We start from the raw sequence: 24,629 nt of genomic DNA on the forward strand, positions 1-24,629 counted from the left end.
ATGAAGTCAAATCTAACCTAAAGAATACACAGTCCACCAAGTCCTCACTTACAACTCATAACAACCTAAGCATTACGAAACTTCAAATAAGCCTCACGTGTAACAAAATAGCAATTGATGTTTATCTTGACTAGCCTGCAATCGACACTCTCGTATCGCCCATATACAAAACTCATCACCTCCTTAATAATTAAGTATCTGCTTAACATAAACAGATTTTGTCCATAGATAGTTCTGAAAGAGCGGCATGGCCCATTGGAGCTACCACATCACAAAGTCCAAACCCAAGCGTATTTCTACAATTTGTCTTCTTAAAATGTGATTTTAAACCAAACCTAAACCTCACTTCATAACCTTATGCCTAACTCTAATCTCGAATTAAGACCAAAAAGCAATTTGTTGTTGTTGTTGTAATACATTTTCAAGACAGACCACTTTGTGGCTGTGCTATCTAGTGGAAACCCATAGGCTATGTTACACCGTGCTTCGAGGACTGAAAGGCTCATTTAATTTTCACTCTCCACACCTTTTTCTTTTCCCACGCGCTGTAAAGACAGTGAAGATATTTGTAAATACAGTTAAAAGTGGTTTATGTTAAGGATTTCCTTGTCAGTAATCCTTAAAAAAATACAAAAATAAAGCAGAGCTCTATAGCATAGTTAGGCCAATCATAGTGAATCATGAAACGTTGAACATCCTGTGAAATGGAAAACTGTAAATTGCCATGTTGTATTTTCTAAGGTATTAATTTGATAATAAAAAAAAGTACTATCAAACCACTTCAAATGTTTTTATTTTATTATAGACAAAGAAATGTTAATTGGAATTAAGCTACTGTATAATCACTCTTATCTGTTGATTTTCAAATTAAATGGACCATAGTACTGTAGTCAAGTTTACTGGTTAACATCTGTTCTTGAACCATCAACCATAACAAAGAACCCTTGAAGAAACCTCTTTTATAACTGTATAATGTTACAGTTGGTGGCCAACCTGTAAAAACAAAGGCTGTCCTTCTCCTCTCTACCTAACTTCCCCTGACAATCTTACCTGAGTTTTCCCTCAGAGCCCTGCCATTTCCAACCAATCAGAGCGTTTGGAAATGTATATATGAACACTGCACCAGCCCACTCAGGTCAGAGCGTTATCGTCGTCTGATGGGAGAGGACGCGTGTTTCTGAGGACTTTTTATTGTCGATAGTAACAAAAAAACGTCTGAACATTGCGCGTGCATCGAATTGTAAGTTGTAGGGTGGGGGAGTTATTGTTTTTTTTACATGCTGTGTAATAAGAGGTCATTACCACTAATTACTTCATGTTACTTTGATTGGTTTCAGCCAAATCAAAATCCGATTTGTATTGTTCACATACACATATTTAGCTGATGTTATTGCATCTGTAGTGAAATTATTGTGTTCCAACAGTATCTACAACAGTGAAGTAGTATATAACAACAGTTCACCACAATACACACACATCTAAAAGTAAAATAATGGAATTAAGAAATATATAAATATTAGGATGAGCAATGTCGGAGTTGCATCGACTAAAATACAGTAGATTAGAATACAGTACATACATATGAAATGAGTAAAGCAGTACGTAAACATCATTGAAGTGACTAGTGTTCCATTGTTAAATTGACCTGTGATTCCATGTCTATGTATATGGGGCAGCAGCCTCTAAGGTGCAGGGTTGAGTAACCGGGTGGTAGCCAGCTAGTGATGGCTATTTAACAGTCTGATGACCTTGAGATAGAAGCTGTTTTTCAGTCTTTCGGTCTCAGCTTTGATGCACCTGTACTGACCTTGTCTTCTGGATGGTAGCGGGGTGAACAGGCCGTAGCTCGGGTGGTTGTTGTGCTTGATGATCTTTTTGGCCTTCCTGTGACATCGGGTGCTGTAGGTGTCTTGGAGGGCAGGCAGTGTGCCCCCGGTGATGCTTTGGGCAGACCTCACCACCCTCTGGAGAGCCACTGTGGTTGCGGGCGGTGCAGTTGCCGTACCAGGCGGTGATACAGCCCGACAGGATGCTCTCAATTGTGCATCTGTAAAAGTTTGTGAGGGTCTTAGGGGCCAAGATTAATTTCTTCAGCCTCCTGAGGTTGACGAGGCGCAGTTGCACCTTCTTCACCACACTATCTGTTAGGGATGCCCTATTCCCTATATATAGTGCACTACTATGGGCCCTGGTCAAAAGTAGTGCACAAAATAGGGGATAGGGTACCATTTGGGATAGGGATGCACGATATATCGGTAAGCACATCGGAATCGGACGATATTAGCTAAAAATGCCAACATCGGCATCGGCTTGATGTATAGTTCAACGTCGATGTGAAAAACCGATGTCAAAGCTGGAGTGCATACCTACAGTATATAACGTAGGTAGATGACGTACATACCTACAGTATATAACGTAGGTAGATGATGTACATACCTACAGTATATAACGTAGGTAGATGACGTACATACCTATATAACGTAGGTAGATGATGTACATACCTACAGTATATAACATAGGTAGATGACGTACATACCTATATAACGTAGGTAGATGATGTACATACCTACAGTATATAACGTAGGTAGATGATGTACATACCTACAGTATATAACGTAGGTAGATGACGTACATACCTACAGTATATAACGTAGGTAGATGATGTACATACCTACAGTATATAACGTAGGTAGATGACGTACATACCTATATAACGTAGGTAGATGACGTACATACCTATATAACGTAGGTAGATGACGTACATACCTACAGTATATAACGTAGGTAGATGATGTACATACCTACAGTATATAACGTAGGTAGATGATGTACATACCTACAGTATATAACGTAGGTAGATGACGTACATACCTACAGTATATAACGTAGGTAGATGATGTACATACCTACAGTATATAACGTAGGTAGATGACGTACATACCTACAGTATATAACGTAGGTAGATGACGTACATACCTATATAACGTAGGTAGATGACGTACATACCTATATAACGTAGGTAGATGATGTACATACCTACATAACGTAGGTAGATGATGTACATACCTACAGTATATAACGTAGGTAGATGACGTACATACCTACAGTATATAACGTAGGTAGATGACGTACATACCTATATAACGTAGGTAGATGACGTACATACCTATATAACGTAGGTAGATGATGTACATACCTACATAACGTAGGTAGATGATGTACATACCTACAGTATATAACGTAGGTAGATGATGTACATACCTACAGTATATAACGTAGGTAGATGACGTACATACCTACAGTATATAACGTAGGTAGATGACGTACATACCTACAGTATATAACGTAGGTAGATGAGGTGCATACCTACAGTATATAACGTAGGTAGATGATGTACATACCTACAGTATATAACGTAGGTAGATGAGGTGCATACCTACAGTATATAACGTAGGTAGAACGTACATACCTACAGTATATAACGTAGGTAGATGAGGTGCATACCTATATAACGTAGGTAGATGATGTACATACCTACAGTATATAACGTAGGTAGATGATGTACATACCTACAGTACATAACGTAGGTAGATGAGGTGCATACCTACAGTATATAACGTAGGTAGATGACGTACATACCTATATAACGTAGGTAGATGATGTACATACCTACAGTATATAACGTAGGTAGATGATGTACATACCTACAGTATATAACGTAGGTAGATGATGTACATACCTACAGTATATAACGTAGGTAGATGACGTACATACCTACAGTATATAACGTAGGTAGATGACGTACATACCTATATAACGTAGGTAGATGACGTACATACCTAGAGTATATAACGTAGGTAGATGATGTGCATACCTACAGTATATAACGTAGGTAGATGATGTACATACCTACAGTATATAACGTAGGTAGATGACGTACATACCTACAGTATATAACGTAGGTAGATGACGTACATACCTATATAACGTAGGTAGATGACGTACATACCTAGAGTTTATAACGTAGGTAGATGATGTACATACCTATATAACGTAGGTAGATGATGTACATACCTACAGTATATAACGTAGGTAGATGACGTACATACCTATATAACGTAGGTAGATGACGTACATACCTAGAGTATATAACGTAGGTAGATGATGTACATACCTATATAACGTAGGTAGATGACGTACATACCTATATAACGTAGGTAGATGATGTACATACCTACAGTATATAACGTAGGTAGATGACGTACATACCTATATAACGTAGGTAGATGACGTACATACCTATATAACGTAGGTAGATGACGTACATACCTAGAGTATATAACGTAGGTAGATGATGTACATACCTACAGTATATAACGTAGGTAGATGACGTACATACCTACAGTATATAACGTAGGTAGATGACGTACATACCTACAGTATATAACGTAGGTAGATGATGTACATACCTACAGTATATAACGTAGGTAGATGACGTACATACCTACAGTATATAACGTAGGTAGATGACGTACATACCTACAGTATATAACGTAGGTAGATGATGTACATACCTACAGTATATAACGTAGGTAGATGACGTACATACCTACAGTATATAACGTAGGTAGATGATGTACATACCTACAGTATATAACGTAGGTAGATGATGTACATACCTACAGTATATAACGTAGGTAGATGACGTACATACCTATATAACGTAGGTAGATGATGTACATACCTACAGTATATAACGTAGGTAGATGACGTACATACCTACAGTATATAACGTAGGTAGATGATGTACATACCTACAGTATATAACGTAGGTAGATGACGTACATACCTACAGTATATAACGTAGGTAGATGACGTACATACCTATATAACGTAGGTAGATGATGTGCATACCTACAGTATATAACGTAGGTAGATGATGTACATACCTACAGTATATAACGTAGGTAGATGACGTACATACCTACAGTATATAACGTAGGTAGATGATGTACATACCTACAGTATATAACGTAGGTAGATGATGTACATACCTACAGTATATAACGTAGGTAGATGATGTACATACCTACATAACGTAGGTAGATGATGTACATACCTACAGTATATAACGTAGGTAGATGACGTACATACCTACAGTATATAACGTAGGTAGATGACGTACATACCTACAGTATATAACGTAGGTAGATGATGTACATACCTACAGTATATAACGTAGGTAGATGATGTACATACCTACAGTATATAACGTAGGTAGATGACGTACATACCTATATAACGTAGGTAGATGATGTACATACCTACAGTATATAACGTAGGTAGATGACGTACATACCTACAGTATATAACGTAGGTAGATGATGTACATACCTACAGTATATAACGTAGGTAGATGATGTACATACCTACAGTATATAACGTAGGTAGATGATGTACATACCTACAGTATATAACGTAGGTAGATGATGTACATACCTACAGTATATAACGTAGGTAGATGACGTACATACCTACAGTATATAACGTAGGTAGATGATGTACATACCTACATAACGTAGGTAGATGATGTACATACCTACAGTATATAACGTAGGTAGATGACGTACATACCTACAGTATATAACGTAGGTAGATGACGTACATACCTACAGTATATAACGTAGGTAGATGATGTACATACCTACAGTATATAACGTAGGTAGATGATGTACATACCTACAGTATATAACGTAGGTAGATGACGTACATACCTATATAACGTAGGTAGATGATGTACATACCTACAGTATATAACGTAGGTAGATGACGTACATACCTACAGTATATAACGTAGGTAGATGACGTACATACCTACAGTATATAACGTCGGTAGATGATGTACATACCTACAGTATATAACGTAGGTAGATGATGTACATACCTATATAACGTAGGTAGATGACGTACATACCTATATAACGTAGGTAGATGATGTACATACCTACAGTATATAACGTAGGTAGATGATGTACATACCTACAGTATATAACGTAGGTAGATGATGTACATACCTACAGTATATAACGTAGGTAGATGACGTACATACCTACAGTATATAACGTAGGTAGATGACGTACATACCTACAGTATATAACGTAGGTAGATGATGTACATACCTATATAATGTAGATAGATGATGTACATACCTACAGTATATAACGTAGGTAGATGACGTACATACCTACATAACGTAGGTAGATGATGTACATACCTATATAACGTAGGTAGATGATGTACATACCTACAGTATATAACGTAGGTAGATGACGTACATACCTATATAACGTAGGTAGAACGTACATACCTTTATAACGTAGGTAGATGATGTGCATACCTACAGTATATAACGTAGGTAGATGACGTGCATACCTACAGTATATAACGTAGGTAGATGAGGTACATACCTATATAACATCAGGTAGATGACGTACATACCTACAGTATATAACGTAGGTAGATGACGTACATACCTATATAACGTAGGTAGATGATGTACATACCTACAGTATATAACGTAGGTAGATGATGTACATACCTACAGTATATAACGTAGGTAGATGACGTACATACCTACAGTATATAACGTAGGTAGATGATGTACATACCTACAGTATATAACGTAGGTAGATGATGTACATACCTATATAACGTAGGTAGATGACGTGCATACCTACAGTATATAACGTAGGTAGATGATGTACATACCTACAGTATATAACGTAGGTAGATGATGTACATACCTATATAACGTAGGTAGATGATGTACATTCCTACAGTATATAACGTAGGTAGATGACGTACATACCTACAGTATATAACGTAGGTAGATGATGTACATACCTACAGTATATAACGTAGGTAGATGACGTACATACCTACAGTATATAACGTAGGTAGATGATGTACATACCTACAGTATATAACGTAGGTAGATGATGTACATACCTACAGTATATAACGTAGGTAGATGACGTACATACCTACAGTATATAACGTAGGTAGATGATGTACATACCTACAGTATATAACGTAGGTAGATGACGTACATACCTATATAACGTAGGTAGATGATGTACATACCTACAGTATATAACGTAGGTAGATGACGTACATACCTACAGTATATAACGTAGGTAGATGATGTACATACCTACAGTATATAACGTAGGTAGATGATGTACATACCTACAGTATATAACGTAGGTAGATGACGTACATACCTATATAACGTAGGTAGATGATGTACATACCTACAGTATATAACGTAGGTAGATGACGTACATACCTACAGTATATAACGTAGGTAGATGATGTACATACCTACAGTATATAACGTAGGTAGATGACGTACATACCTACAGTATATAACGTAGGTAGATGATGTACATACCTACAGTATATAACGTAGGTAGATGATGTACATACCTACAGTATATAACGTAGGTAGATGATGTACATACCTACAGTATATAACGTAGGTAGATGATGTACATACCTACAGTATATAACGTAGGTAGATGATGTACATACCTACAGTATATAATGTAGGTAGATGACGTACATACCTACAGTATATAACGTAGGTAGATGACGTACATACCTACAGTATATAACGTAGGTAGATGATGTACATACCTACAGTATATAACGTAGGTAGATGATGTACATACCTACAGTTTATAACGTAGGTAGATGACGTACATACCTATATAACGTAGGTAGATGATGTACATACCTACAGTATATAACGTAGGTAGATGACGTACATACCTACAGTATATAACGTAGGTAGATGACGTACATACCTACAGTATATAACGTAGGTAGATGATGTACATACCTACAGTATATAACGTAGGTAGATGATGTACATACCTACAGTATATAACGTAGGTAGATGATGTACATACCTACAGTATATAACGTAGGTAGATGATGTACATACCTACAGTATATAACGTAGGTAGATGACGTACATACCTATATAACGTAGGTAGATGACGTACATACCTATATAACGTAGGTAGATGATGTACATACCTACAGTATATAACGTAGGTAGATGATGTACATACCTACAGTATATAACGTAGGTAGATGATGTACATACCTACAGTATATAACGTAGGTAGATGATGTACATACCTACAGTATATAACGTAGGTAGATGACGTACATACCTATATAACGTAGGTAGATGATGTACATACCTACAGTATATAACGTAGGTAGATGATGTACATACCTATATAACGTAGGTAGATGACGTACATACCTACAGTATATAACGTAGGTAGATGATGTACATACCTACAGTATATAACGTAGGTAGATGATGTACATACCTATATAACGTAGGTAGATGACGTGCATACCTACAGTATATAACGTAGGTAGATGACGTACATACCTATATAACGTGAGGTAGATGACATACATACCTATATAACGTAGGTAGATGATGTGCATACCTACAGTATATAACGTAGGTAGATGACGTACATACCTATATAACGTAGGTAGATGATGTACATACCTATATAACGTAGGTAGATGATGTACATACCTATATAACGTAGGTAGATGATGTACATACCTATATAACGTAGGTAGATGATGTACATACCTATATAACGTAGGTAGATGACGTACATACCTATATAACGTAGGTAGATGACCTACATACCTATATAACGTAGGTAGATGATGTACATACCTATATAACGTAGGTAGATGACGTGCATACCTATATAACGTAGGTAGATGATGTACATACCTATATAACGTAGGTAGATGATGTGCATACCTATATAACATAGGTAGATGACGTGCATACCTACAGTATATAACGTAGGTAGATGACGTACATACCTATATAACGTAGGTAGATGACGTACATACCTATATAACGTAGGTAGATGACGTGCATACCTACAGTATATAACGTAGGTAGATGACGTACATACCTATATAACGTAGGTAGATAATGTACATACCTATATAACGTAGGTAGATGATGTGCATACCTATATAACGTAGGTAGATGATGTACATACCTATATAACGTAGGTAGATGATGTACATACCTATATAACGTAGGTAGATGATGTACATACCTATATAACGTAGGTAGATGATGTGCATACCTATATAATGGAGGTAGATGATGTACATACCTATATAACGTAGGTAGATGATGTACATACCTATATAACGTAGGTAGATGATGTACATACCTATATAACGTAGGTAGATGATGTACATACCTACATAACGTAGGTAGATGATGTACATACCTATATAACGTAGGTAGATGACGTGCATACCTACAGTATATAATGTAGGTATGTACATCATCTACCTACGTTATATAGGTATGTACGTCATCTACCTACGTTATATAGGTATGTACATCATTTTCAAAAAAGTTAATTTTCAAAATGACATGCTGTTGGTTTCCTCTCCTTTCACCTTCAATGTGGACAACGCTCCCACTGACCTGCAACTTGAGCTTATCGATCTTCAGTCTGATGCGGTGATTGGAGGACTATTCAAAACAATGTCACTGACGAGGTTCTATGCATCTCTCAAAACTTTCCAAAGATTAAGAGTCATGCTCAGAAGATGTTTGTACTGTTTGAGTCAACGTGTGTATGTGAACAGACATTTTTAGTGGTAAAATATAACAAGTCAAGGCACAGATCATCTCTTACTGACTGTCACCTCTCAACAATCCTATGCATAGCAACATCAGAAACTATACCTAACTTCACTGCTCTAGTCAATGCCTATCAGAGACTTCACTCCTCACACTGATTGAGTGGTTAAATGTAATGTTGAGCTCTCTCTCTTTGTTGTGTTTTTGTGCAGCCTCATTAACAAGAGTTCTGTCCGTGGTACTGAATGCACAGTGTACCTCTGTGTAGTTCATTTCATGTTTAGTAATGAAAATACCTCCCAAAAGGAGAACATGGATGTGGTTTATTTCTGTGCATGTTAAACAAGTAAAATAAGTAGCATACCTGGATGTGATTTACAGTAGATATATCTGTCAACACAGTCATACACATGATGTATCATCCTGTAATACGATTCTGGCCCGCGATGGAAAAAAAATATGTTCTAATGTGGCCCTCCATGGAAAATAATTGCCCAGGCCTGTTCTAGAGTCATCCCAGGCAGTTCTTGGACCTAGCTCATGCACAGAGTAATATGTGATGCCAGGGCAGATCGGATAAGATCTCAGCCTGGCAGATTCTCACACACAGCTGTAGAGAGAGGATGACATAAATCTTGACACTGTCAATCCAAGTAATTTGTTTTTCTCTTTCTCCAAGAGGTGAATATTTATGTTTATATTGATGCTGTGTTTATAGCCCTGTTATAAGTTTAATGCCATTTGTCATCTATTCATGTTTATACAACAGGTGTGTCTAATCCTGAATGCTGATTGATTAAAATTGCATTCCAGCCAGTGTCTATTCCACATGTTGCCACCAGCTAAATATATGACGTTAAAAGCCTACTCCACTGTCTCATCATCTCAGCCAGACAGTGTTGTTGGCTAGCTCCTCTGAACAACAGTGTTGTCTCCATGTTGTCTCCCTTTTTGTTGTGTCGGTTTGTGGCAGCAGGTGTATATATAGTATATAGCAGGTGAGGGCTTTCACAGCAAACCTCTCAGATGGGTGAGAGCAAACCAGCCAACAGTTTTTACATGGTCCGTCATTTCTCTGGATTTAGAGACCAATAGTTTTTACACTACCAATAATCAGTAGGCCTATAGTGTAATCTATTGGTTTTATCTGAAAGGAGCCATAGTAAGATACTGAAGGTCTACTGGTTTTATCTGAAAGGGGCCATAGTAAGATACTGAAGGTCTACTGGTTGATATCTGGTTCAGATCTTTATAATTGATGTTTATTTGTTAGACCTATTGTCTCTTTCAGGAATAATGGAGTCTGGACCAGACAGTCTGTTTGTGACTCTCCTGCTTCTCCTCCACAGTTCACACTCTGAGTCTGGTAACTACACTGCTAATTCCCTCTGAGTCTGGTAACTACACTGATAATTCCCTCTGTGTCTGGTAACTACACTGCTAATTCCCTCTGTGTCTGGTAACTACACTGCTAATTCCCTTTGTCTGGTAACTACACTGCTAATTCACTCTGAGTCTGGTAACTACACTGATAATTCTCTCTGTCTGGTAACTACACTGCTAATTCCCTCTGTGTCTGGTAACTACACTGCTAATTCCCTCTGTGTGTGTGTGGTGACCCATGCAGCAACTATTGCTTCCTCTTTGTGTGTGTGCATTATTACGTATATTTTGAATGGCACGTTTCTATGAATTACATTTGACTGTCTGTGTGTCTTTAGTGGTGGGTAATGTCCTAAATACTCCTTCATTTCTGTCTGTTCTCTTCAGAGAGGTTTGAGGTTCTTGGTCCAACCGATACCATTCTTGCTGTGGCTGGTGATGACATCATTCTGCCCTGCTACCTCAAACCCAACATCAGCGCTGAGGACATGACAGTGGACTGGCTGAACCTGGACTTCAAAGATGGTCGTGTCTATCGTTACCAAAACAGAAAAATCATACGAGAGGATCAGATTCCCTCCTACATTGGAAGAACGTCACTGTTTGAAGAGGAACTATGGAGGGGCAACACCTCTTTAAAACTGTCCAGGGTACAAGGCACTGATGAGGGACATTACAAATGCTTTATTAAGGCAAAGAGCTGGGATCATGATCTCATTATTCAAGTCCTCGTTAAAGGTGAGGTTTATTTTCATGTTAATGTGATAATCTAACTACAGTACAATGACATCACCTCTTTCCTTCATATTACTGGACACAGTATGTGTCTGTTTGTTCACAACCTGTCACCAGTTAACATCCAGTCTCTCTGTGTGTCTGTAGCTGTAGGATCCAAGCCAGTGGTGTCCATCGAGGGACACAGAGAGGGAGGGATGGGTCTGCTGTGTGAATCAGAAGGCTGGCACCCTGAGCCTGAGCTGGTGTGGCTGAACAGTAAAGGAGTCCATCTCTTTGCTGGTCCTCCTGAGATACATAGAGACTTCAAGGGATTCTACACAGTCAAACAACATGTCATTGTCCAGGAGACTGACACCAACCGCTTTACCTGCAGAGTCCAACAGAGCCAGATCAATGAGAAGATGGAGACAGAGGTTCACCTCCCTAGTGAGTAACACAACAAAATATTCTTTAGACATTGTTAGATATTACTACACTGTTGGAACTAGAAACACAAGCAATTCGCTACACACGCTTTAATATGTGACCAACAGTTTTTTACATGGTCCGTCATTTCCCCCGGATTTAGTGACCAATAGTTTTTACACTACCAATATTCAGGAGGCCTATAGTGTTATCTATTGGTTTTATCTGAAAGGAGCCAAAGTAAGATACTGAAGGTCTATTGGTTTTGTCTGAAAGGAGCCATAGTAAGATACTGAAGGTCTGTTGGTTTTGTCTGAAAGGAGCCATAGTAAGATACTGAAGGTCTATTGGTTTTGTCTGAAAGGAGCCATAGTAAGATACTGAAGGTTATTGGTTTTAACTGAAAGGGGCCATAGTAAGATACTGAAGGTCTATTGGTTTTAACTGAACCGGGCCATAGTAAGATACTGAAGGTCTATTGGTTTTAGCTGAAAGGAGCCATAGTAAGATACTGAATGTCTATTGGTTTTAGCTGAAAGGAGCCATAGTAAGATACTGAAGGTCTATTGGTTTTAACTGAACCGGGCCATAGTAAGATACTGAAGGTCTATTGGTTTTAGCTGAAAGGGGCCATAGTAAGATACTGAAGGTCTATTGGTTTTAGCTGAAAGGAGCCATAGTAAGATACTGAAGGTCTATTGGTTTTAGCTGAAAGGAGCCATGTGATTTGATTTGACATGAAAAGCTGGAGAAATTTATGTGTTAATGTCCAGTATGTGTTTTAACCAAAGGCTTTGAGACGACAATACAGAAGGATAGTGTTTATTATGATACACTCCACTGCTGTGTGGTAGTATTAGTACCAAACCCTGTTGTTGATGTGTAATGATGTGTGGTAGTATTAGTACCAAACCCTGTTGTTGATGTGTAATGATGTGTGGTAGTATTAGCACCAAACCCTGTTGTTGATGTGTAATGTTGTGTGGTAGTATTAGTACCAAACCCTGTTGTTGATGTGTGGTAGTATTTGTACCAAACCCTGTTGTTGATGTGTGGTAGTATTAGTACCAAACCCTGTTGTTGATGTGTGTAGTATGAGTACCAAACTCTGTTGTTGATGTGTGGTAGTATTAGTACCAAACCCTGTTGTTGATGTGTTATATGTGTGTGGTAGTATTAGTACCAAACCCTGTTGTTGATGTGTAATATGTGTGTGGTAGTATTAGTACCAAACCCTGTTGTTGATGTGTGTGATAGTGTTAGTACCAAACCCTGTTGTTGATGTGTGGTAGTATTAGTACCAAACCCTGTTGTTGATGTGTAATGATGTGTGGTAGTATTAGTACCAAACCCTGTTGTTGATGTGTAATGTTGTGTGGTAGTATTAGTACCAAACCCTGTTGTTGATGTGTGGTAGTATTTGTACCAAACCCTGTTGTTGATGTGTGGTAGTATTAGTACCAACCCCTGTTGTTGATGTGTGGTAGTATTAGTACCAAACCCTGTTGTTGATGTGTGTAGTATGAGTACCAAACTCTGTTGTTGATGTGTAATGATGTGTGGTAGTATTAGTACCAAACCCTGTTGTTGATGTGTAATGATGTGTGGTAGTATTAGTACCAAACCCTGTTGTTGATGTGTGGTAGTATTAGTACCAAACCCTGTTGTTGATGTGTGACAGTATTAGTACCAAACCCTGTTGTTGATGTGTAATGATGTGTGGTAGTATTAGTACCAAACCCTGTTGTTGATGTGTAATGATGTGTGGTAGTATTAGTACCAAACCCTGTTGTTGATGTGTAATATGTGTGTGGTAGTATTAGTACCAAACCCTGTTGTTGATGTGTAATGATGTGTGGTAGTATTAGTACCAAACCCTGTTGTTGATGTGTGTGATAGTATTAGTACCAAACCCTGTTGGTGATGTGTGGTAGTATTAGTACCAAACCCTGTTGTTGATGTGTAATGATGTGTGGTAGTATTAGTACCAAACCCTGTTGTTGATGTGTAATGTTGTGTGGTAGTATTAGTACCAAACCCTGTTGTTGATGTGTGGTAGTATTTGTACCAAACCCTGTTGTTGATGTGTGGTAGTATTAGTACCAACCCCTGTTGTTGATGTGTGGTAGTATTAGTACCAAACCCTGTTGTTGATGTGTGTAGTATGAGTACCAAACTCTGTTGTTGATGTGTAATGATGTGTGGTAGTATTAGTACCAAACCCTGTTGTTGATGTGTAATGATGTGTGGTAGTATTAGTACCAACCCCTGTTGTTGATGTGTGGTATTATTAGTACCAAACCCTGTTGTTGATGTGTGGTAGTATTAGTACCAAACCCTGTTGTTGATGTGTAATGATGTGTGGTAGTATTAGTACCAAACCCTGTTGTTGATGTGTAATGATGTGTGGTAGTATTAGTACCAAACCCTGTTGTTGATGTGTAATATGTGTGTGGTAGTATTACTACCAAACCCTGTTGTTGATGTGTAATATGTGTGTGGTAGTATTAGTACCAAACCCTGTTGTTGATGTGTGATAGTTTTAGTACCAAACCCTGTTGTTGATGTGTGGTAGTATTAGTACCAAACCCTGTTGTTGATGTGTGTAGTATGAGTACCAAACTCTGTTGTTGATGTGTGGTAGTATTAGTACCAAACCCTGTTGTTGATGTGTTATATGTGTGTGGTAGTATTAGTACCAAACCCTGTTGTTGATTTGTAATATGTGTGGTAGTATTAGTACCAAACCCTGTTGTTGATGTGTAATGATGTGTGGTAGTATTAGTACCAAACCCTGTTGTTGATGTGTGGTAGTATTAGTACCAAACCCTGTTGTTGATGTGTAATGATGTGTGGTAGTATTAGTACCAAACCCTGTTGTTGATGTGTAATGATGTGTGGTAGTATTAGTACCAAACCCTGTTGTTGATGTGTAATGATGTGTGGTAGTATTAGTACCAAACCCTGTTGTTGATGTATAATTGTGTGTGGTAGTATTAGTACCAAACCCTGTTGTTGATGTGTAATGATGTTTGGTAGTATTAGTACCAACCCCTGTTGATGATGTTAGGTAGTATTAGTACCAAACCCTGTTGTTGGTGTGTAATGATGTTTGGTAGTATTAGTACCAAGCCCTGTTGTTGATGTGTGGTAGTATTAGTACCAAACCCTGTTGATGATGTGTGGTAGTATTAGTACCAAACCCTGTTGTTGGTGTGTAATGATGTTTGGTAGTATTAGTACCAAGCCCTGTTGTTGATGTGTGGTAGTATTAGTACCAAACCCTGTTGTTGATGTGTAATGATGTGTGGTAGTATTAGTACCAAACCCTGTTGTTGATGTGTGGTAGTTTTAGTACCAAACCCTGTTGTTGATGTGTGGTAGTATTAGTACCAAACCCTGTTGTTGATGTGTAATGATGTGTGGTAGTATTAGTACCAAACCCTATTGTTGATGTGTGGTAGTATTAGTACCAAACCCTGTTGTTGATGTGTGGTAGTATTAGTACCAAACCCTGTTGTTGATGTGTAATGATGTGTGGTAGTATTAGTACCAAACCCTGTTGTTGATGTGTGGTAGTATTAGTACCAAACCCTGTTGTTGATGTGTAATGATGTGTGGTAGTATTAGTACCAAACCCTGTTGTTGATGTGTAATGATGTGTGGTAGTATTAGTACCAAACCCTGTTGTTGATGTATAATTATGTGTGGTAGTATTAGTACCAAACCCTGTTGTTGATGTGTAATATGTGTGTGGTAGTATTAGTACCAAACCCTGTTGTTGATGTGTAATGATGTGTGGTAGTATTAGTACCAAACCCTGTTGTTGATGTGTAATGATGTGTGGTAGTATTAGTACCAAACCCTGTTGTTGATGTATAATTATGTGTGGTAGTATTAGTACCAAACCCTGTTGTTGATGTGTAATGATGTTTGGTAGTATTAGTACCAAACCCTGTTGATGATGTTTGGTAGTATTAGTACCAAACCCTGTTGTTGGCGTGTAATGATGTTTGGTAGTATTAGTACCAAGCCCTGTTGTTGATGTGTGGTAGTATTAGTACCAAACCCTGTTGATGATGTGTGGTAGTATTAGTACCAAACCCTGTTGTTGGTGTGTAATGATGTTTGGTAGTATTAGTACCAAGCCCTGTTGTTGATGTGTGGTAGTATTAGTACCAAACCCTGTTGTTGATGTGTAATGATGTGTGGTAGTATTAGTACCAAACCCTGTTGTTGATGTGTGGTAGTTTTAGTACCAAACCCTGTTGTTGATGTGTGGTAGTATTAGTACCAAACCCTGTTGTTGATGTGTAATGATGTGTGGTAGTATTAGTACCAAACCCTATTGTTGATGTGTGGTAGTATTAGTACCAAACCCTGTTGTTGATGTGTGGTAGTATTAGTACCAAACCCTGTTGTTGATGTGTAATGATGTGTGGTAGTATTAGTACCAAACCCTGTTGTTGATGTGTGGTAGTATTAGTACCAAACCCTGTTGTTGATGTGTGGTAGTATTAGTACCAAACCCTGTTGTTGATGTGTAATGATGTGTGGTAGTATTAGTACCAAACCCTGTTGATGATGTATAATTATGTGTGGTAGTATTAGTACCAAACCCTGTTGTTGATGTGTAATATGTGTGTGGTAGTATTAGTACCAAACCCTGTTGTTGATGTGTAATGATGTGTGGTAGTATTAGTACCAAACCCTGTTGTTGATGTGTAATATGTGTGTGGTAGTATTAGTACCAAACCCTGTTGTTGATGTGTAATGATGTGTGGTAGTATTAGTACCAAACCCTGTTGTTGATGTGTAATGATGTGTGGTAGTATTAGTACCAAACCCTGTTGTTGATGTATAATTATGTGTGGTAGTATTAGTACCAAACCCTGTTGTTGATGTGTAATGATGTTTGGTAGTATTAGTACCAAACCCTGTTGATGATGTTTGGTAGTATTAGTACCAAACCCTGTTGTTGGCGTGTAATGATGTTTGGTAGTATTAGTACCAAGCCCTGTTGTTGATGTGTGGTAGTATTAGTACCAAACCCTGTTGATGATGTTTGGTAGTATTAGTACCAAACCCTGTTGTTGGTGTGTAATGATGTTTGGTAGTATTAGTACCAAGCCCTGTTGTTGATGTGTGGTAGTATTAGTACCAAACCCTGTTGTTGATGTGTAATGATGTGTGGTAGTATTAGTACCAAACCCTGTTGTTGATGTGTGGTAGTTTTAGTACCAAACCCTGTTGTTGATGTGTGGTAGTATTAGTACCAAACCCTGTTGTTGATGTGTAATGATGTGTGGTAGTATTAGTACCAAACCCTATTGTTGATGTGTGGTAGTATTAGTACCAAACCCTGTTGTTGATGTGTGGTAGTATTAGTACCAAACCCTGTTGTTGATGTGTAATGATGTGTGGTAGTATTAGTACCAAACCCTGTTGTTGATGTGTGGTAGTATTAGTACCAAACCCTGTTGTTGATGTGTGGTAGTATTAGTACCAAACCCTGTTGTTGATGTGTAATGATGTGTGGTAGTATTAGTACCAAACCCTGTTGATGATGTTTGTGTTTTAGGTGAGTTATTTGATACAACCCCATTGAGAATGGCCTTCATTGTGTTATGCTGTCTGGGAGCCATCATTGGGATTGGGTTATCTCTGGCTATCTGCTGGATATCTTATAAGAAAGGTAATGGAGAGATGATATGAATGTTTCCTTGTTAGAAATAAATGTCCGCAATGCTTTTTTCAACCTCAACACATTCACAGTGGTTGTATTCTATGGATACATGATAATATACTACACCTGCAGGTGATTAATATGTTATCACTGATGAATGATTTTAACCTGCAGGTGATTAACATTGTCATCTCTTTACTATCATTAAATTGAACACTTAGTTTTATCAAAGATTCTCTGTAATTAGTATTACGCGATCAAACTTGTTAATCATGTAACTGTAATTAACTAGGAAGTTGGGGCACCAAGGACAATATTCAGATTACAAAGTTATCATTTCCTAAAATAACTTTTCAGATATTTTATATATGATCAAATAGTCTTCTGATTAATGAATTATTTACTTTACTTCACGTTAGTCTCATTCCAAACGTCGTAAATTGTTGGTTATCTGCACGAACCCAGTCTTCACTATGAGTCATCCATACATCAATTGTCTTAAATCATTTATTTATTATTAACTAAGTAATTCACAGAAATGCATAAACAAACAAACAAAGTCAATATGGTTACAAGAAATGATAAGGGAATGTGCCCTAGTGGGCTAAACCGGCATTGCGGCTTGTTAGACAAAAGGGGAAGTGGGGGTCAACTGAGATGAGACACTACAAAGTTGATAATTATAACAATTGAAATGCTAATCCTTTGCACATGAACACTCACTCATTTGGGAACAATTGCAATCAATATATATACTTACGCTCAGTGTGTTGTCGGGATCTTTGTTGAAAAGTTTGTTTCTGTTGGAGAGTTTTGTCCGTCTCTCTCTCTCTGTATTGGTTAGAGGGGATAGTTCAGAGCGACATTCAGTCATGTTGTAGAATGGATGTTTCGGCGGTTGTCGTTCTTCGCGTTCAATGATACCGAATTCCTAGCTGCAGACTAGTAATTAATATCAAAGACTTGTTCTTATTCTGTCTGTATCGATAGTCTAAGAGTTTAACCACGTGGTATGATTAAAATATTCAGCAAAGGTCTATAACCTTTGTCCTCCCGTGATTGAGAGAAACATGGTCTGGTGATAATTTCTCAAAGTTGGGTTTTATTCGGGAATTGCAGAAAAGGGGCTGTCCCAGGATGCCTGACCCTAACTGGGCTCAGGGGCGGTCCTCTGATTTAGTTCAACTCAAAAGGGAAATGGGGTTTCCTTCATTAAACAGTCCAAAATCACATTGTAAAATTGTGTAAACAGTATCATCCTCACTCATTCATCTTATACAACAATTAGATGTAAACCTCATATCTGAGGCTATTATGTAAACAGCGTTATGGTAATGTGGCCACACCGTCTCCCATGAGCTTCCCCAAGTTGTAACAAACAGACCAGTTCGTAGCTGGATTCTTCACCGATCTTTTATACTTTCTCCGGAACATGAAATTTGTTCAGACCTCCAGTTCTGTGAGGTGGAAGAAATTCCTTTGTTCTCTATGAAACTTCACTCTGTCTCTATACTGTGTGACCCTGAGGCAGGGTCTTCTCAGGAATTTACGACCTCTCTCTGACCACAGCAGCCTAGTTGAAGGAGGCAGGGGGAGGCAGGGAGAGGGGGATGGGGCTTGCTGTACCCAAAGAGGGCAACGTCATGACAACATGATGACACTGATGACTGATTTTAACCGGCAGGTGATTCACATGTTAACACTGGTGACTCACTTTTCTTTTTATCTGCAGGTGTGATAATAGATGAACTCAAACTGCAGCCTGTTAACTTGATGACGCTACCCATCCCGGTAGCGGGATAATTGTCATCAGCAACCGCTGAATAGCATAGCGCCACAGTCAAATAATATTACTAAAAAATATTCATATTCATGAAATCACAAGTGCAATATTGCAAAACACAGCTTAGCCTTTTGTTAATCCACCTGTCGTCTCAGATTTTGAAATTATGCTTTACAGCGAAAGCGTTTGTGTAAGTTTATCGATAGCATAACATAACATTATGTACACTAAGCATTAAGTAGCTAGGTCACGAAAATCAGAAAAGCAATCAAATTAATTGTTTACCTTTGATGATCTTCAGATGTTTTCACTCACGAGACTCCCAGGTACACAACAAATGTTCCTTTTGTTCCATAAAGATTATTTTTATACCCAAAATACCTCCGTTTGTTTGTCGCATTATGTTCAGAAATCCACAGGAAAGTGTGCTCACGACAACGCAGACGTATATTCCAAATAATATCCATAATGTCCACAGAAACATGTCAAACGTTTTTTATAATCAATCCTCAGGTTGTTTTTAAAATATATATTCGATAATATATCAACCGGGTGTGTAGATTTTTCAATAACACCGGGAGAAACAATGGCCGCTTTACTCTGTAGTGCAAAACTCACTCTGAGAGCCCCCACCTATCCACTTACGCAATGTGATCTTTCACGCTCATTTTTCAAAATAAAAGCTTGAAACTATGTCTAAAGACTGTTGACACCTTAGGGAAGCCATAGAAAAATGAATTTAGTTGATATCCCTTTAAATGGAGGATAGGCATGCATAGGAACAGAGGAACAGGAACAGTGCCTCAAAATAAGAGGCACTTCCTGATTGGATTTTCTTCAGGTTTTCGCCTACAATATCAGTTCTGTTAAACTCACAGACAATATTTTTACAGTTTTGGAAACTTTAGAGTGTTTTCTATCCTAATCTGACAATTATATGCATATTCTAGCTTCTGGGGATGTTTCAAATGGGTACGTTTTTAGCCAAAAACAAAAATACTGCCCCCAACATGCAAAAGGTTAAGTAGTGGTTTTATTGTTCCTGACCCAGATTACACACATGAATGTAAAGATTCACAACGCAGACTAAACCATTTAATTGACATGTTTATTGAATGAAATTAAGAGGTGGTAGGGTAGAATATCTTTATTGGGGAATTTGTCTCAAAGGTACGCTGGACTCATTTAGGTGGTGGAACTCAGTTAGGATTTGTGCCATTAGTGAAGTGATATGAGACAAGGAGTCCCAGAGAGAGACTACATCTTCTAGTGTTCAGGTTAATGATGTTCTCACTGTCTTGCATCTACTCGACATGTTCACAGATGACCTCACTAGGAAGCTAGGTAAGTAGTGGTTTTATTGTCCCTAACCCAGATTACACACGACTGTAAAGATTCACTAAGCAGGCCACAGCTTCCAATTGACATATTCATTGTTATTGCATTGTTAAACCTGCAAGTAAGCATGGACAGTGAATACCATGTGTATCCCGTACATACATCAAATGAAACTGGAAACTTGAAGTGGTATATCCCAGTGCCTTATTAGTGTCAGTATCTTCAGACCATAGATTGATGTTCTAGAACAGGATGTGTTGAGGCTGTAGAGGACCACTAGACTAGAGAGAGGTAGTCTCTGATACACCTGGATCACTGATACCTGTCACATGTATTGAGTGAATTTAAGAGGTAAATGATAATGTTGTAGATCTCTATTGGAGAGAGGATGTCTCACACACAGAGGTAAGCTAGACTCATTTAGGTGTGTGGAACTCAATTTAGATGTATCCCATAGTATGATATTAAAGAAGTGATATGAGACAAGGAGTCCCAGAGAGAGACTACATCTTATAGTGTTCATGTTAATGATGTTCTCACTGTCTTCCATCTACTCTACATGTTCACAGATGACCTCACTAGGAAGCTAGGTAAGTAGTGGTTTTATTGTCCCTAACCCAGATTACACACGACTGTAAAGATTCACTAAGCAGGCCACAGCTTCCAATTGACATATTCATTGTTATTGCATTGTTAAACCCGCAAGTAAGCATGGACAGTGAATACCATGTGTATCCCGTACATACATCAAATGAAACTGGAAACTTGAAGTGGTATATCCCAGTGCCTTATTAGTGTCAGTATCTTCAGACCATAGATTGATGTTCTAGAACAGGATGTGTTGAGGCTGTAGAGGACCACTAGACTAGAGAGAGGTAGTCTCTGATACACCTGGATCACTGATACCTGTCACATGTATTGAGTGAATTTAAGAGGTAAATGATAATGTTGTAGATCTCTATTGGAGAGAGGATGTCTCACACACAGAGGTAAGCTAGACTCATTTAGGTGTGTGGAACTCAATTTAGATTTATCCCATAGTATGATATTAAAGAAGTGATATGAGACAAGGAGTCCCAGAGAGAGACTACATCTTATAGTGTTCATGTTGATGATGTTCTCACTGTCTTCCATCTACTCTACATATTTGCAGATGAACTCAAGGCAGAAAAGGGTAAGTAGTGGTTTTATTTTCCCTAACCCAGATTGCATATTTAACCAGGTAGGCTAGCTGAGAACACCTTTATTTAACCAGGTAGGCTAGCTGAGAACACCTTTATTTAACCAGGTAGGCTAGCTGAGAACAAGTTCTCATTTTCAACTGTGACCTGGCCAAGATAAAGCATAGCAGTTCGACACATACAACAACACAGAGTTACACATGGAATAAAGAAAACATACAGTCAATAATACAGTAGAAAATAGAAAACAAAAAAGTCTATATACAGTGAGTGCAAATGAGGTAAGATAAGGGAGTTAAGGCAATAAATAGGCCATGGTGGCGAAGTAATTACAATATAGCAATTAAACATTGGAATGGTAGATAATGGTAGATGTGCAGAAGATGAATATGCAAGTAGAGATACTGGGATGCCAAGGAGCAAGGTAAATATATAAGTACAGTATGGGGATGAGGTAGATAGATAGATGGGCTGTTTACAGATGGGCTATGTACAGCTGCAGTGATCTGTGAGCTGCTCTGACAGCTGGTGCTTAAAGCTAGTGAGGGAGATATCAGTCTCCAGCTTCAGTGATTTTTGCAGTTCGTTCCAGTCATTGGCAGCAGAGAACTGGAAGGAAAGGCGAACAAAGGAATAATTGGCTTTGGGGGTGACCAGTGAGATATACAGTGCCTTGCGAAAGTATTCGGCCCCCTTGAACTTTGCGACCTTTTGCTACATTTCATGCTTCAAACATAAAGATATAAAACTGTATTTTTTTGTGAAGAATCAACAACAAGTGGGACACAATCATGAAGTGGAACGACATTTATTGGATATTTCAAACTTTTTTAACAAATCAAAAACTGAAAAATTGGGCGTGCAAAATTATTCAGCCCCCTTAAGTTAATACTTTGTAGCGCCACCTTTTGCTGCGATTACAGCTGTAAGTCGCTTGGGGTATGTCTCTATCAGTTTTGCACATCGAGAGACTGACATTTTTTCCCATTCCTCCTTGCAAAACAGCTCGAGCTCAGTGAGGTTGGATGGAGAGCATTTGTGAACAGCAGTTTTCAGTTCTTTCCACAGATTCTCGATTGGATTCAGGTCTGGACTTTGACTTGGCCATTCTAACACCTGGATATGTTTATTTTTGAACCATTCCATTGTAGATTTTGCTTTATGTTTTGGATCATTGTCTTGTTGGAAGACAAATCTCCGTCCCAGTCTCAGGTCTTTTGCAGACTCCATCAGGTTTTCTTCCAGAATGGTCCTGTATTTGGCTCCATCCATCTTCCCATCAATTTTAACCATCTTCCCTGTCCCTGCTGAAGAAAAGCAGGCCCAAACCATGATGCTGCCACCACCATGTTTGACAGTGGGGATGGTGTGTTCAGCTGTGTTGCTTTTACGCCAAACATAACGTTTTGCATTGTTGCCAAAAAGTTCAATTTTGGTTTCATCTGACCAGAGCACCTTCTTCCACCTGTTTGGTGTGTCTCCCAGGTGGCTTGTGGCAAACTTTAAACTACACTTTTTATGGATATCTTTAAGAAATGGCTTTCTTCTTGCCACTCTTCCATAAAGGCCAGATTTGTGCAATATACGACTGATTGTTGTCCTATGGACAGAGTCTCTCACCTCAGCTGTAGATCTCTGCAGTTCATCCAGAGTGATAATGGGCCTCTTGGCTGCATCTCTGATCAGTCTTCTCCTTGTATGAGCTGAAAGTTTAGAGGAACGGCCAGGTCTTGGTAGATTTGCAGTGGTCTGATACTCCTTCCATTTCAATATTATCGCTTGCACAGTGCTCCTTGGGATGTTTAAAGCTTGGGAAATCTCTTTGTATCCAAATCCGGCTTTAAACTTCTTCACAACAGTATCTCGGACCTGCCTGGTGTGTTCCTTGTTCTTCATGATGCTCTCTGCGCTTTTAACGGACCTCTGAGACTATCACAGTGCAGGTGCATTTATACGGAGACTTGATTACACACAGGTGGATTGTATTTATCATCATTAGTCATTTAGGCCAACATTGGATCATTCAGAGATCCTCACTGAACTTCTGGAGAGAGTTTGCTGCACTGAAAGTAAAGGGGCTGAATAATTTTGCACGCCCAATTTTTCAGTTTTTGATGTGTTAAAAAAGTTTGAAATATCCAATAAATGTCGTTCCACTTCATGATTGTGCCCTACTTGTTGTTGATTCTTCACAAAAAAATACAGTTTTATATCTTTATGTTTGAAGCCTGAAATGTGGCAAAAGGTCGCAAAGTTCAAGGGGGCCGAATACTTTCGCAAGGCACTGTACCTGCTGGAGCGCGTGCTACGAGTGGCTGCTGCTATGGTGAGATAAGGCAGGGCGTTACCTAGCAGAGACTTGTAGATATCCTGTAGCCAGTGGGTTTAGCGACG

At 38.5% G+C, this 24,629-nt stretch overlaps 1 protein-coding gene across 8 annotated transcripts in view; it reads left to right on the forward strand.

Moving 5' to 3' along the window:
* Positions 1-1,133: 1,133 nt before the first annotated feature.
* LOC110531647 (butyrophilin subfamily 2 member A1) overlaps positions 1,134-24,629 on the forward strand; it is a 96,050-nt gene continuing 72,554 nt past the window's right edge. For 4 of the 8 annotated variants that reach the window (XR_016491172.1, XR_016491171.1, XM_090217651.1 and 1 more), the window contains exons 1-8: positions 1,134-1,240; positions 11,013-11,087; positions 11,492-11,842; positions 11,987-12,268; positions 17,829-17,942; positions 21,040-21,060; positions 21,624-21,644; positions 22,208-22,228. Coding sequence is in view for 6 of the 8 variants with exons in the window: in XM_090217651.1 (XP_090073777.1) it covers positions 11,018-11,087; positions 11,492-11,842; positions 11,987-12,268; positions 17,829-17,942; positions 21,040-21,060; positions 21,624-21,644; positions 22,208-22,228 (880 nt within the window). In the remaining 2 variants the exon portion in view is untranslated. Of the gene's footprint in view, positions 1,241-10,994; positions 11,088-11,491; positions 11,843-11,986; positions 12,269-17,828; positions 17,943-21,039; positions 21,061-21,623; positions 21,645-22,207; positions 22,229-24,629 lie in introns of all 8 variants that reach the window. The other 4 variants (XM_090217652.1, XM_090217654.1, XM_090217653.1 and 1 more) reach the window with 3 other exon arrangements.

The sequence above is a fragment of the Oncorhynchus mykiss genome, chromosome 23, assembly GCF_057628025.1.
Source record: "Oncorhynchus mykiss isolate SJ-2025 chromosome 23, ASM5762802v1, whole genome shotgun sequence".
NCBI lineage: Eukaryota > Metazoa > Chordata > Actinopteri > Salmoniformes > Salmonidae > Oncorhynchus > Oncorhynchus mykiss.